This window comes from Phocoena phocoena, chromosome 10, assembly GCF_963924675.1.
Source record: "Phocoena phocoena chromosome 10, mPhoPho1.1, whole genome shotgun sequence".
Lineage (NCBI taxonomy): Eukaryota > Metazoa > Chordata > Mammalia > Artiodactyla > Phocoenidae > Phocoena > Phocoena phocoena.
In genome coordinates, this window is record NC_089228.1 from 58,642,811 (window position 1) to 58,659,128 (window position 16,318).

Below are 16,318 nucleotides of genomic sequence, written 5' to 3' on the forward strand. Positions count from 1 at the left end.
TGAAAACACCAAATCTACAAACTACCTTCCACAGGACATTGCTCACGGTTTTTACAAATCTTTGTAACTGATCATTGGAAGACTCTTTTCTTCAATGTCTCACCTGTTGTTAATAATCCCATACAGTTTTTCATCTTACATTTTGTAATTATCATATCTAGAAGTTTGATTTATGTCTTTTCTTGCATCTTTCATGTCTCCACCTTACGTTTTAAACAACTATAATTTAGTTATAACAATTGTTTTAGTGTCCTTATTTACAATTCTAACGTGTCAATTATGGGTAAGTTTTGATTAGTTATTCTCTTTTATTACGTGTCATGTTTTCCTACTTCTTTGCATACCTGGTATTTTGATTGGATGCCATGCATTGTGAATTTCACATTTTTAGATATTATGTATTTTTGGTTTTATATAAATACTCTAGAGCTTTGTTCTGGGATTTTAACTATATTAAAAACATTTCTTTTTCTTTCCTCTTGCTTCTAGTATTTGTTAGGTGGGACCAGAGAAGTGCGCATCGTAGGGCTCATTATTCCACATTACTAAGTAAGATCTTTGCAGGTACTCTACTCAATGTCCCATGAATAATAAATGATGTTTTCCAGTATGCAAATTGGGAACAGGCACTATTCTTGTCCTGCTTCAATGTTGGCACTATTACCACTGATCCTTTTTTTTTTTTTTTGGCCACATTTGCACGCCATGCGGGATCTTAGTTCCCCGACCAGAGGTTGAACACAAACCCAGGACCTCAGCAGTGAAAGCATGGAGTCTGAACCACTGGACTGCCAGGGAATTCCCAATCACTGCTGCTTTTAGGTGGTGATCTTCTTCCCAAACTGAGGTATTTTTCTTCACATATACATGCTAATAAATATGCTGCAGATTCTAGAATTCTCTGTGTATCTCTCTCCTGTCCAGTACTACTACAATCTCTGGCTGCCTTGGTCCCTCCAGACTTTCAGCTCTGTCTTCTCAGTTCAGGGAGTTTTCTGAGTTCCCCTGAGTCCCTTCTCACCATGTCACAGCCTGGAAACACTCTCGAGGCTGTGAACTGGGGCAAGTCAGGACTCAGCTTATTTTTTTCCCTATTTCTCAAAGATCACTGTCCTTCACTCCTTAATGTCCAGTGTCACGAAACTGTTTTTCATATATTTTGTGTGATTTTTGTTGTTTTGGATGAAAGAGTAAATGCAGTTCATGTGCACTCCAGCTGGCCACGAACATGTGCTATCTGAACTACATTCTGCTTGTAAGGGCAATCTTGTATCTCTCTCTTTCACAAGATCGTGAGTCTTGACAGGTAGATTCTTTGTGGGTTTTCATCTTAATCTCTGCCCCTCATTGTTAACACAGTGTTTTGTATATATTAAGTATTTATTTAATATTTGCTGACTTTTGAACAGCTAAACAAAGCTCCAAATTGAGATTTGTTGAATGTTGTACATGTTTCCATAAATTACAAAGATGGAAATTTAGCTTCCCTCACCCCTTAGCCTCATTTTATAACTATGGCAGATATAGCCCACAAGGTCCTTTCTAATACTACTTAGAGTCCAACATAAAATGCAGTTCTGTGTTTGACTTTAAGAAAATTACTTAATCAGCCTGTGGTGGATGGTTTACATCCATCTATAAAATGGATATAATAATACTGGCTGTAAATAAATGACTGTTGTGTGGCTAAGATGAAGACTGTGTTTGTGGGTAATAGAGTACCCTCAGCAACTTTCTAAAATATTAATGAAAACAATAATTTTGCATATAAATAGTTTGAGCAAAGGATTCAAATGCTTTCAAAGAATTCAAAGGAAAAAGCATAAGAGAATAGTCACTATTTCATGTTCAAATGGAAAACACAACTTTCTTAACTAAATATCTGCTGTATATGCAGGTCATCAATGTTTATAGCTATGATGATGATATAACCAACACAGCTAGCACTGCTACCCCAAAAGACTCATACTCCCACACTGCTATATCCATTTTTTGTGTGTAACTCCATCCGTTATGTGCTTCTTAAAAACACTTTTCTAAATACATCACAAAAAAAGCAGTTTTAATAATAATTCTTACCTTCTTTCAACTCATAATTTAAAATATTATAAAAATATTATTAAAATGGACCTACTGTCCTAATTCTCTTTTTCATTTTTTTTTAAAGATAGATAAGAATTTTGTTTAGTCTGCTAGTATTTACAGGTACCCCAAAAGTTAGCCAGCTCTCCTTCTAAGTACAGATGAAGTCGCTAAGCCACTTGCTCCAAGGTAGTAACTTCAGCATTTCTAAAACACCAAACTATTTTGGAAAGTGTAAGAGCTCTTTCATTTCCCCTAGTAGCACACTTCAGCCTCAAGTTATGATAAACAGGCAGACAACAAATTAATGGGCATCATAAAGTTAGGATTTGGCTAATCAACAAAAATTAAATGAACACAAGCAGCCTAAAGGAAGCAGAATGTGTGCAAAGGATTGTCATTTCAGCTTTAATTAACTTTGTCTTCACACAGATCATGCTGTCTTTTAAACCTGGCCAAACTCTTTTAAAGGTCTGAAGCTTTGGGCTGGCTCTAAATGGCAAATCTGATTTACTGGAGAAGATTTCAGTTCACTTGCACTTGTTTACTTATTCAGAAAATAAGTTGAAAAAAAACAACATGCACATAAATTTTTAAAAAGTCCTAATGTTGAACTTCATCTAAAAAAACGATGAGCTATTTAAAATGCATGTTATATTATTTTTAAGTGGAAAATTCAATTACACATGGTCTGCTTAAATATTCTGAAGTTATTATAGGTGAGAGAAATTCAATAAATTTATACTTGTCTTTCTGAAAGCATTTGTATTGTTCCCTTAGAGAAAGTTTGTAAACAACTGTGGAAACAACAGAGAATAAGGCCTCAAACTGTTCTTGATACCAGTAAACCAGTACTCTGGAGAGGATGATTTCTGAAGGAAAAGTCATTACTCACAGAATAGAAAATCATAAGTTTTAGGACTATCTTATGACACTCCTGGTTTTAACTTATTTCATATGGAAATAAGGAATCATGGAAATTTATGGAAAAGCAATAATTTGGCAGAGCACTGCCACAATAAAATAAAAATCTATAATATGTTGACAGATATAACGCAAATACCAAGTGACACCTTGGGAAGTGCCATGGAGAAAAGCTTGAGTAGTTTTTAAATTTTCTTTGATAATTGAGGAGCAAAGATTTTTGTTTTGAATCATATGTTATTTATTGTTAATATTAAAGATAATTTGGTGGTGAGATTCAGACAAATGGGGTTGAAAGGCAGAAGAAATGAAATTTGCAGCAGCTTTGCTTTCCGAATATTTTTCCTAAGTGTATTTTTACAGTGGACCTGTTTCATATGCTGTCAAAGAATAGCTACTTCTGTTGTCTTTTAGGGAAGGCTTTCCAGAGAAACTGCTTTTAAGCTTTAAAATGTGTGTCCAGTGAAAAGATGAAATGTCTGTATGATGCAATAAGGATGCAGATTAGAGAAAGATGTCAATCACAGTGGCTGGCCTGCTTTGGGATTAACCAGGCTGGTTAGGTTTGAATTTAACTGACATTTTGACTGTTACATATTTTAGAAAACAAGTACATGTCTGCTTAGCAATTCCTATAAACACCTATTTGACTTTTGTGCCACTGACACAACAGTATTTGTTTATGTTTCTATTATAATAATAATATGCTGGTGATACCAGCTTATTAAATTCTAATGGTTCATTTTAATCTGTAAGATTTTGTATATTCCAACTAAATAGTATATATAAGTGTCCCTGAATACCTAAAAAACAATATTTCAAATCATTACATTAAGGTATTTGGAACTATTTGTCTGAAGACTAACACTTATAAGTGTCAAATAAAGATCACCTAGCACAGAGTCTTTCAACCTGCTGATGGAAATTCTATGAAATAAATGCATATTTAAATGGAACTATCATCGCACATGCAGGTTACAAAAAGTTTGGAAGATTAGCATGATGCACTAGAAAACTATGACTTTAAAGGCAGATTAACTGTTTGAATTTTGGTTGTAACATGTTTCCATTTTGCCAAATGGTGATACATTGTATTTTGGTGGGGGAACCTCACTCACTACTTTTTAGATTTAGGTGGAAACCTTACACCATTTTATGATTATCCTTCCAAGATAAGTGCAGATTAGAATTTCTATGCACAACTGGGTGGATAGAGACTATCTTTTTGTTCATACTTCTACATCATACTCCAGGTGTGCCTTGCTTTGCTTAAAAAATTTCAAAAACTTAAAACCTACATTAAACTTAATTTTCAAAAAACTAGATTAAATGTAATTAATAAAAAGAGTAACTTAACTTTATTAAAGTTTGTAATTTAACTTTTTTAAATTAAAAAAGTTATTTCTCAGTGGTCAACAAGAGTACAGAGAATTTAAAATGGTGAACTCATTAGTTTTAAAATTTGACTGAACTAAAGATAAATTAGAAGGAATCTAATTTATTTTTAATTCAAAGTTTATATGTTTCATTCTCCTCTGCAAGTGAAAGAGTCATATTGCTGAAACTCTCCTTTCTTCAGTCTTTGGTGGTTTTTATTTATAACAAAGATAAATGCTCATATAAAGGGCATGCTATATGTAACCATTTTTATAGTTTGATATGTTTCATTTTAGATTGAAATAAAATATTTATTATTTAAAAACTATACTGGGTTTGATAAAATATAAATTTCTAGCTTTATTTTTAGAAGAGGACCTGAATAAAGGGAGGAAGAGTGTATTTTGTCATGCTGCACTGTTAACCCACTGACAAAGGTGGGTTAGAAGCTGTTGACAACACAGAAAGAGAGTAGTGAAGTTGTTTTGCTTATTTTGCAAATAAACACTGAGGCAGAGAATGCTGAGAAACCATGGGAAAATATTTTTTAAAGTTTATTCTATTACTTACTCAACTGGGAAAGAACAGAGTGGAATTATAAAGTGACACACAATGAAAGTATCCAGAGAGATACATGTGCAGAGGAAAAGAAATTACCTAGGATGTCTATGCTCTCTGGTGATAGAGACCTCAAAGGAAATACCCTCTTTAATTTGGGAAAGAGCATCACAACATATATTTGGTATCTTTCTGAGATTTCAACTTTCTTATGTTAAGGGAATGAAATATAATAACACACAGCTATAAAAAGAAAGATTGTATTTAAATTTTATATCAACTGCCATATTGTTTAATACAAGTCATTTACCAGTGTATGTCTTTGAGACAATGAGCAACTATTAACGTATTGAATATATTAACACTGGCTCCAAAAGTCAGATTTTTGAGGATTTCTTTAACTTCATAGACACAGGGCCTGGCACTAAGGCAGCTGGGTCAAATTGGTACTGCCTATTGTGCCTGGGACAATGCGAGGTGGTTTCTCATCCTTCATCTCATGTGTAACGTCCTATCATAACTTGAGGAAACAAGTTATTTCTTCCCTCAAATTACAGCTGAAGAAATTTAGAAAGGTGGTGATAATTTACCCCAGACCACACAGCTGGGTAATCTGACAGTGAATTCAAGTATGTCTCTCCAAACAGAGTGAATATGACTTACAGAAGAGAATATTATAAAATAAAATGGGCAGCTAAAAATAAAACAAGAAAAGCCAGATTCTATGGATGGAGGTGTCATATCTCTAAAGGACAGTTTTCTAAAGTCAGACACAGCACTGGCGACTCCTCTTTGCTGAGACACAAACCTACCTGCGACAAGTTGCTTTTCTGTGCGTTCCTTCACTCCACTGTCAGTCCTAAATGAAACACTCCACCCCCTCATGTCAAGAGGCATTAGATTATATTTTTGATCTCTTTGTTCAATCAGTTTAAAGGACAAGATGTCAGAAAGATTGGCTATTGACTGGAAGCCCAAACCTTCTGCCTTGATTTTGGACCCTTAGAAATTTGGTTCCACCTATTTTTGTAACTGCACTACCCAGTGCTCTGCTCACCAACAATCTACCACTCATTTCCTGACTAACTCCTATTAGTATCAGATTCATTTCCACATTGATGTTTCCATTCCCCCTGTTAAGCTCATTGACCACATGTGCTCCAGGTTCTAACCGTTTTAAGAAGGAGAAAGGGGGTGCTTAGTTTACTTGGCAGTTGGGATATTGTAGACATATTCTCAAGCACAACTTCAGTATCTAAAAATATCTACCCATCCATCAACAAGAGTAGAGCAAATTCCTCTATTTAACAACACTAATTTAAATATATAAATGTAATATGAGAATTCTTTTTAATTTATTTTTATTGAAGTATAGTTGATTTACAATGTTGTGTTAATTGAGAATATTTTATTTAATGACATGAAAAATATTTATATAATCTTTCTTGAGTTCACCTTCTAGCACCCCACCCACTAATATCTCACTAATATCTAAAATCCCCCAACTCAGAACTCTCCTCCATGGGGACCATAAAAGTTAGACTATGGTGTGGCATAATATAATAGTAAAAGCTAGAAATTTATCTTAATAAATATGTAGCAATAGGGACTTCCCTGGTGGCCCAGTGGTTAATAATCTGCCTGCCAATGCAGGGACACGGGTTCAATCCTTGTGGGATTGAACAATCCACAATCTTCCTTCAATCCAGGAAGATCCCACATACCATGGAGCAGCTAAGCCTGTGTGCCACAGCTACTGAGCCTGTGCTCTAGAGCCCGTGAGCCACAACTACTGAACCAGTGTGCCACAACTACTGAAGCCCACCTGCCTAGAGCCCGTTCTCTGCAACGAGAAGCCACCTCAATGAGAAGCCCATGCACTACAACAAAGAATAGACCCCACACAGCAACGAAGCCCCAATGCAGCCAAAAATAAATAAATAAAACACAAATTTATAAAATAAAATAAAATAAATGTAGCAATACTATAAGGATGAAGACAGTATGGGAACATCTGAATTAAAAGTGCTGATTTTTAGATGAGACAATTTTAACTAGCATCATAAGAAGAAAAAAACAGGGTAATCTGTAGAAGATAGTGGCAAACAATACTTTAAAAAATATTTATTTATTTATTACATATTTGGCTGCACTGGTTCAGGTCTTAGTTGCAGCACATGGGATCTTTAGCTGTGGCATGCAGACTCTTAGTTGCAGCATGCATGAGGGATCTAGTTCCCTGACCAGGAATCGAACCCAGGCCCTCAGCATTGGGAGCGCAGAGTCTTAACCACTGGACCACCAGGGAAGTTTCCAAACAATACTTATCTTGAATGGATTAAATTGGGAAATAAATTAAAGAGTAATTAATTGACAACAACATTTTACCAAAAAGTTTGTAAAATGCTTTAATTTTTAAACCACACAATGGCAGTGCAAATGACAAGTGAGTTAGACTTAAAATTTATATTAATACTAATAAAAACTAACATTCAATGGATATGATGTTCCAGGCCCATTGTTTAACTATCATATTTTACATTAACCATCATAATTTGTTTTGACTGTAACCCCAAGATGTAGGTACATTCCCATTTTACTCATCATAAAACTAAGGCAACAAAGTCCAAAACTACACAGCTAGAATGTGTCCAAGCTAGGAACTAAATCCACGTCCATCTGACTCTAAAGCTGATTGCTTAGTGTTCATAGATAAAACCCAATTATAAAATTCTATTGAGAAGAAACTCACCAAACTTTATTTCCTCTCCTGGGTTACATTTCAGTACACTTACTCCCTGTACATCTTATAGTAAGAGGCAACATGTTAGAGGTGTTTTTAAATGCATGATGTAGCCTCTGCCCATTTTAATCTATAAAATAGAGAATTTTATTTAATCAATGAGATGGAACCTGTTATGACCTGACTTTAAATCCTCTTAGTGTCTCACTACGGAAACTTTTTCACATCAGGGAAAGAAATTAATTTTATCCAGGGAACACATACATGATACTGAGCACTAAGAATTTCTGTGTGCCTAATTTAAGAATTTTGGACCAATGTTGGGAGGGGCACATTGAAGGATGTATCTCCAGGAATGGAAATTAGAAAGTGTTTTTTAGTTGGTTGGTTGGTTTGCCTGGTTTTTTGTTTTGTTTTTATTTGTTTAATTTTTTTAGAGTTGAAAATACAGAGTCTCTATCACATATTAGGAAATCAAAGTCTCTGGCTACTATTGGTTGTGCTGTTTGTCTGATAATATTTGGGCCAGTTGGGTTGGGTATTGTATAGGCAACAAGCTGCCTCTGCTTGTTTTTTCCAGGAAGTGGTCTTGATGTCTAAACAAAGCATCAGTTAATCACTGTTTTGGCAGGATTCAGATTTGTACCCCTGTCATCAGTTTGGGTGGCCAGGCCAGAATTTTTCACCTTATGAGTTTCAGATCAAACAATTGATTTTAGTTGCTAGTTTTATTCTGTTATATACTATGAAATTTCATTTCTGAAGAGCCCCAATATAAGCTTTCTGCACTAGAACCTTTGTTTTTTTAGTGTCAGGGTAATTATGTGAGAGTTTAATATAATTTATAAAAATTTAGATAAATCAAATTCTCAAAAAGATATTATTTAAAGTTCAGATAAAGTTCTTTCCTCCATTCAGAATATTCGTGTTGACCACCAACATGGCAGCACTGGCATTCAAAATTGTGTATTAGTAGATATTGCTGCATTATAAACACCACAAAATTTCAGTAGATACAACAATAAGCACGTGTTTCACTCAGTGTCCATAAGCTGTCTGAATGTGGGCTGCTCTGGTGGGAATGGCTGGGTTTACCCCAAGCTGAGATTTGTGTTCACATGTGTCTCATCTTCCTTGGCCCAGAGGGCTTCTCAGGCCATATTCTTCTCATGGAAATGGCAGAAGCATAAGAGGAGGTAAGCACATTGCTTGCCTTTTCTTACTATATTTCCACTATATCAGATTGGCCAAAGCAAGTCACATGGTCAGGGCCATAGTCAAAAGATGGAGAAGTATACTCTGTCCTCTACACTATGGCAAAAATATGGATGTATAATGCTACTACAGGTGAGTGAAGATTGGATACATAACTTGAGAGCGAAATGAAATTTCTACAAAATAAAAATAACTTTGTTGGAGAGAATAAATATCCTCAACCTTCATCATCATAAATTTGTTTGTAATCAACTGCTTCCTATCACTCATTTCCTATTCATTCCAACACCTGGCTCTTTCTCCTAGAATGTTTTGCTTCCTCTTCTTAACCTGATATATTTCTACTCATTTTTTAACCTCAACATATGCATCATCTTTTATTAGCAAGTAAATTCTGATCATTCTGGTTGAGGTCAGGTACACATGCATGCTCCCCAGCATGACACTTACCATGCTGCACTGTGATGATACATATGCCAGACTCCCCAGAAGGCTGAGAGCTCCTTTAAATCTTTTGTTTCTAACATTGCATCTAGGATGTAGCAAGAGCTCATTATACATTTATTGAATGACACAAAAAATGAAAACAAAAGAAGAAAAGACAAAACGAATCTCTGCCTTCAAACTTCTGTCCTATGCTCTAAAAATATATTTTTTCTCAATAGTTTTATGCAAGTGAATTTGATTTAAGAAACTTATATTCTTGCAGAAATGAAGTAACATAACTATTACATTCTATTTACTGTTATCACCTTTTAAACAATGCAACATGTATTTATTCTCTAAAACTAATTGCATTTTTGTTTTACGTACAACTATGTGTAAGAGATCAATATGAGTAGGCATTACATATACAATTTTGGGCTTGGTTGCTAATCATATGGAAACAACTGAATTGCTACACTGGAAAGAAAATACATCATTTAATTATTAGGAGTGGCTGTTAAGGACTACTTGATAATATCAGGCATCATTCTTTTAAATTATAAAATGGGAATCATTGAAGCAATTAAATCAAAGTACTCAAAACTCATTAAAGAAGTATGAAAACAAACCTTAGAATGACTCTATCAAGTAAGTTTCTTTTATTCAGTAAACAAAAATAAAACAAAACCTGTTATTAAATCTAGCAATAAGCATAGATTTCCCAGCTAGGAATAATTTTTGAAAATAGTTATCTAAACCAGAATTACATTAATATTTAGTCCCAGAGATTTATTGAAATATGAATCATAGGAGGGAAGTAATGGCACCGGGTGTGAACGTTGGTCTGGAGACATTCAAGATGGTGGAAGAGTAAGACAGGAGATTAACGTCCTCACCACAAATATATCTACATGTAGAACAGCTCCTGCAGAACACCTACTGAACACTGGCAGAATACTTCAGACTTCCCGAAAGATATATATATATCTTTTTTTTTCTTTTTCTCTTTTTGTGGGTGTGAATGTCTATGCTTCTTGTGTGATTTTGTCTGTATAGCTTTGCTTTTACCATTTGTCCTAGCATTCAGCCTGTCTGTCTTTTTTTTTGTTTGTTTGTTTTTTTAGTATAGTTTTTAGTGCTTGTTATCATTGATAAATTTGTTTTTTTGTTTAGTTGCTCTCTTCCTCCTTTCTTTTTTATTACTGCTTAATTTTTTTAAATAATTTTTTTTATTTTAAGAACTATTTTATTTTATTACATTCCATCTTTCTTTCTTTTTTTTTTCTTTCCTTCATTCTTTTTCTTTTTTTCTCTCTTTTCTTCTGAGCCTTGTGGCTGACAGGGTTTGGTCCTCCAGCAATGTCAGGCCAGTGCCCCTGAGGTGGGAGAGCTGACTTCAGGATATTGGACCACCAGTTATTTCCCAGTTCAACATAATATCAAGTGGCTAATGCTATCCCAGAGATTTCCAACTCAATGCTAAGACCCAGCTCCACTCAATGATCAGCAAGCTACAGTGCTGGACACCCTATGCCAAACAAATAGCAACACAGGAACAAAACCCCACCAATTAACAGAGAGACTGCCTAAATTCATAATAAGGTCACAGACACCCCAACACACATCACCAGATGTGGTTCTGTCCACCAGAAAGACAAGATCCAGCCTCATCCACCAGAACACAGGCACTAGTCCAATCAACCAGGAAACCTACACAACCCACTGAACAAACCTTACCACTGGGGGCAGACACCAAAAACAATGGGAACTGTGAACTTGAAGCCTGCAAAAAGGAGACCCCATACACAGTACGTTGAACAAGATGAGAAGACAGAGAAACATACAGCAGATGAAGGAGCAATGAAAAACCCATGAGACCAAATAAATGAAGAGGAAATAGGCAGTCTGCCTGAAAAAGAATTCAGAGTAATGATAGTAAAGATGATCCAAAATCTTGGAAATAGAGTGGAGAAAATACAATAAACATGTAATAGAGACCTAGAAGAACTAGAGAGCAAACAAACAATGATGAACAACACAATAAATGAATTAAAAATCCTCTAGAAGGAATCAATAGTAGAAAAACTGAGGCAGAAGAACGGATAAGTGAACTGGAAGATAAACTAGTGGAAATAACTACTGCAGAGCAGAATAAAGGAAAAAGAATGAAAAGAATTGAGGACAGTCTCAGAGACCTCTGGGAAAACATGAAACACACCAAGATTCGAATTATAGGGGGTCCCAGAAGAAGAAGAGAAAAAGAAAGGGACTGAGGAAATATTTGAAGAGATTATAGTTGAAAACTACCCTAATATGGGAAAGGAAATAGTCAAGTCCAGGAAGTGCAGGGAGTCCCATAGAGAATAAATCCAAGGAGAAACACGCCTAGACATATTAATCAAACTATCAAAAATTAAATACAAAGAGAAAATATTAAAAGCAACAAGGGAAAACAACAAATAACATACAAGGGAATCCCCATAAGATTAACAGCTGATTAACCTTGGCTTGCTGAAACTCTGCAAGCCAAAAGGGACTGACAGGACATATTTAAGGTGATGAAAGAGAAAAAGATACAACCAAGATTACTCTACCCAGCAAGGATCTCATTCAGATTCAACAGAGAAATTAAGACCTTTAGAGAAAACCAAAAGCTAAGAGAATGCAGCAGCACCAAACCAGCTTTACAACAAATGCTGAAAGAACTTCTCTAGGCAGGAAAAACAAGAGCAGGAAAAGATCTACAATAACAAACGAAAAACAATTAAGAAAATGGTAATAGAAATATACATATTGATAACTATATTAAATGTAAATGGATTAAAAGCTCCAAGCAAAAGACATAGACTGGCTGAATGGATACAAAAACAAGACCCACATATATGCTGTCTACAAGAGACCAACTTCAGACCTAGAGACACATACAGACTGAAAGTGAGGGGATGGAAAAAGATATTCCATGCAAATGGAAATCAAAACAAAGCTGGAGTAGCAATTCTCATATCAGACAAAATAGACTTTAAAATAAAGACTATTACAAGACACAAAGAATGACACTACATAATGAACAAGGAATCAATCCAAGAAGAAGATAAAATAATTGTAAATATTTATGCATGCAACAGAGAAGCACCTCTACATAAGGCAAATGCTAACAGCCATAAAAGGGGAAATCGACAGTAACACAATCATAGTAGGGGACTTTAACACCCCACTTTCACCAATGGACAGATCATCCAAAATGAAAATAAATAAGGAAACACAAACTTTAAATGACACATTAAACAAGATGGACTTAATTGATATTTAAAGGACATTCCACCCAAAACAACAGAATAACTTTTCTTCTCAAGTGCTCATGGGAAATTCTCCAGGATATATCATATCTTGGGTCACAAATGAAGCCTTGGTAAATTTAAGAAAAATGAGATTGCATCAAGTATCTTTTGAGACCACAACACTATGAGATAAGATATCAATTACAGGAAAAATATCTGTAAAAAATACAAACACATGGAGGCTGTACAATACACTACTAAATAACCAAGAGAGCACTGAAGAAATCAGAGGAAGTAAAAAACTACCTAGAAACAAATGACAATAAAAACATGACTTCCCAAAACCTATGGGATGCAGCGAAAGCAGTTCTAAGAGGGAAGTTTATAGCAATACATTCCTCCCTCAAGAAACAAGAAACATCTCAAATAAACAACCTAACCTTACATCTGGAGCAATTAGAGAAAGAAGAACAATAAAATCCAGAAGTTAGCAGAAGGAAAGAAATCATAAAGAGCAGATCGGAAATAAATGAAACAGAAATGAAGGAAACAATAGCAAAGATCAATAGAACTAAAAGCTGGATCTTTCAGAAGATAAACAAAATTGATAAACCATTAGCCAGACTCATCAAGAAAAAAAGGGAGAAGACTCAAATCAATAGAAATAGAAATGAAAAAGGAGAAGTAACAACTGACACTGCATAAATACAAAGGATCATGAGAGATTACTACAAGCAATGATACGCCAATAAAATGCACAATCTGGAAGAAGTGGACAAATTGTTAGAAAAGCACAACCTTCTGAGACAGAACCAGAAAGAAATCGAAAATATAAACAGACCAATCACAAGCATGGAAAATGAAACTATGATTAAAAATCTTCCAACAAAAAAAGCTCAGGACCAGATGGCTTCACTGCCGAATTCTATCAAACATTTAGAGAGGGGTTAACACCTATCCTTCTCAAACTCTTCCAAAATACAGCAGAGGGAGGAACACTCCCAAACTCATTCTACGAGGCCCCCATCACACTTATACCAAAACCAGACAGAGATGTCACAACAAAAGACAACTAGAGGCCAATATCACTGATGAACATAGCTGCAAAAATCCTAAAAAAAATATTTGCAAACAGAATCCAACAGCACATTAAAAGGATCATACACCATGACCAAGTGGGATTTATCTCACATATGCAAGGATTCTTCAATATTCGTAAATCAATCAATGTGATAGACCACATTAACAAATTGAAAGATAAAAACCATATGATCATCTCAATAGATGCAGAAAAAGCTTTTGACAAAATTCAACACCAATTTATGATAAAAAAAAAAACCCTCCAAAAGTAGGCATAGAGGGAACCTACCTCAACATAATAAAAGTCATATATGACAAACCCACTGCCAACATCATTCTCAATGGTGAAAAGCTGAAACCATTTCCTCTAATATCAGGAAAAACACAAGTTTGTCCACTCTCACCAATATTATTCAACATAGTTTTTGAAGTTTTAGCCACAGCAATCAGAGAAGAAAAAGAAATAAAAGGAATCCAAATCAGAAATGAAGAAGTAAAGCTTTCACTGTTTGCAGATGACAGGATACTATACATAGAGAATCCTAAAGATGCTAAAAGAACCTCTTGCAAGGTTCCTTAAAAAACTAAAACTAGAACCACCACAAGACCCAGCAATCCCACTACTGGGTATATACCCTGAGAAAACTGTAATTCAAAAAGAGTTTTGTACCACAATGCTCATTGCATCTCTGTTTACAATAGCCAGAACATGGAAGCAACCTAAGTTGCTTTATCCATTCATTGACAGACGAATGGATAAAGAAAATGTGGCACGTATATGTAATGGAATATTTCTCAAACATAAAAATAAATGAAATTGAGTTATTTGTAGTGAGGTGGAGGGACCTAGAGTCTGCCCTACAGAGTGAAGTAAGTCAAAAACTGAAAACAAATACCATATGCTCACACATATACCTGGCTATTGTAAATAGTGCTGCAATGAACATTGGGGTGCATATGTCTTTTTGAATTATGGTTTTCTCTGGGTATATGCCCAGTAGTGGGATTGCTGGATCATATGGCAATTCTATTTTTAGTTTTCTAAGGAACCTCCATACCGTTCTCCATAGTGGCTGTATCAATTTATATTCCCACCAACAGTGCAAGAGGGTTCCCTTTTCTCCACACCCTCTCCAGCATTTGTTGTTTGTACATTTTCTGATGATGCCCATTCTAACTGGTGTGAGGCAATACCACATTGCAGTTTTGATTTGCATATCTCTAATAATTAGTGATGCTGAGCACTTTTTCATATGCTTCTTGGCCATCTGTATGTATTCTTTGGAGAAATGTCTATTTAGGTATTTTGTCTATTTAGGTAATCCATTTTTGGATTGGGTTGTTTGTTTCTTTCATATTGAGATGCATGAGCTGTTTATATATTTTGGAGATTAATCCTTTGTCTGTTGATTCGTTTGAGGATATTTTCTCCCATTATGAGGGTTGTCTTTTGGTCTTGTTTATGGTTTCCTTTGCTGTGCAAAAGCTTTGAAGTTCCATTAGGCCCCATTTGTTTATTTTTGTTTTTATTTCCATTACTCTAGAAGGTGGATCAAAAAAGATCTTGCTGTGATTTATGTCAAAGAGTGTTCTTCCTATATTTTCCTCTAATAGTTTTATAGTGTCCTGTCTTACATTTAGGTCTCTAATCCATTTTGAGTTTATTTTTGTGTATTGTGTTAGGGAGTGTTCTAATTTCATTCTTTTAAATGTATCTGTCCAGTTTCCCCAGCACCACTTATTGAAGAGACTGTCTTTTCTCCATTGTATATCTTTGCCTCCTTTGTCATAGATTAGTTGACCATAGGTGCGTGGGTTTATCTCTGGGCTTTCTATCTTATTCCATTGACCTATGTTTCTGTTTTTGTGCCAGTACCATATACTCTTGATTACTGTAGCTATGTAGTATAGTCTGAAGGCAGGGAGTCTGATTCCTCCAACTCTGTTTTTTCCCCTCAATACTGCTTTGGCAATTTGGGATCTTTTGCATCTCAATACAAATTTTTAGATGATTTGTTCTAGTTCCATAAAAAATGCCATTGGTAACTTGATAGGGATTGCATTGAATCTGTAGATTGCTTTGGGTAGTATAGTCATTTTCACAGTATTGGTTCTTCCAATCCAAGAACATAGTATATCTCTCCATCTGTTGGTATCATCTTTAATTTCTTTCATCAGTGTCATAGTTTTCTGTATACAGGTCTTTTGTTTCCCTAGGCAGGTTTATTCTTAGGTATTTTACCCTTTTTCTTGCAATGGTAAATGGGAGTGTTTCCATAATTTCTGTTTCAGATTTTTCATAATTAGTGTATAGGAACATAAGAGATTTCTGTGCATTAATTTTGTATCCTGCAACTTTACCAAATTCATTGATTAGCTCTAGTAGTTTTCTGGTGGCATTTTTAGGATTATCTATGTATAGTATCATGTCATCTGCAAACAGTGACAATTTTACCTCTTCTTTTCCAATTTGTATTCATTTACTTCTTTTTCTTCTCTGATTGCCGTGTCTAGGACTTCCAAAACTATGTTGAATAATAGTGGTGAGAGTGGACATCCTTGTTTCATTCCTGATCTTAGAGGAAATGCTTTCAGTGTTTCACCATTGAGAATGATGTTTGCTGTGGGTTTGTCA

The 16,318-nt window shown here is 35.0% G+C and overlaps 1 protein-coding gene across 2 annotated transcripts in view; it reads right to left on the bottom strand.

Moving 5' to 3' along the window:
* The window catches only part of KHDRBS2 (KH RNA binding domain containing, signal transduction associated 2), a 690,124-nt gene that overhangs the window by 92,049 nt on the left and 581,757 nt on the right, over positions 1-16,318 (bottom strand). Inside the window, exon 9 of one of the 2 annotated variants that reach the window (XM_065885300.1) lies at positions 15,565-15,581. The exons of the other annotated variant lie outside the window; for it this stretch is intronic. Within the exon in view, the coding sequence (XP_065741372.1) occupies positions 15,565-15,581 (17 nt within the window). The remainder of the gene's footprint in view (positions 1-15,564; positions 15,582-16,318) is intronic. 2 annotated transcript variants of the gene reach the window in all.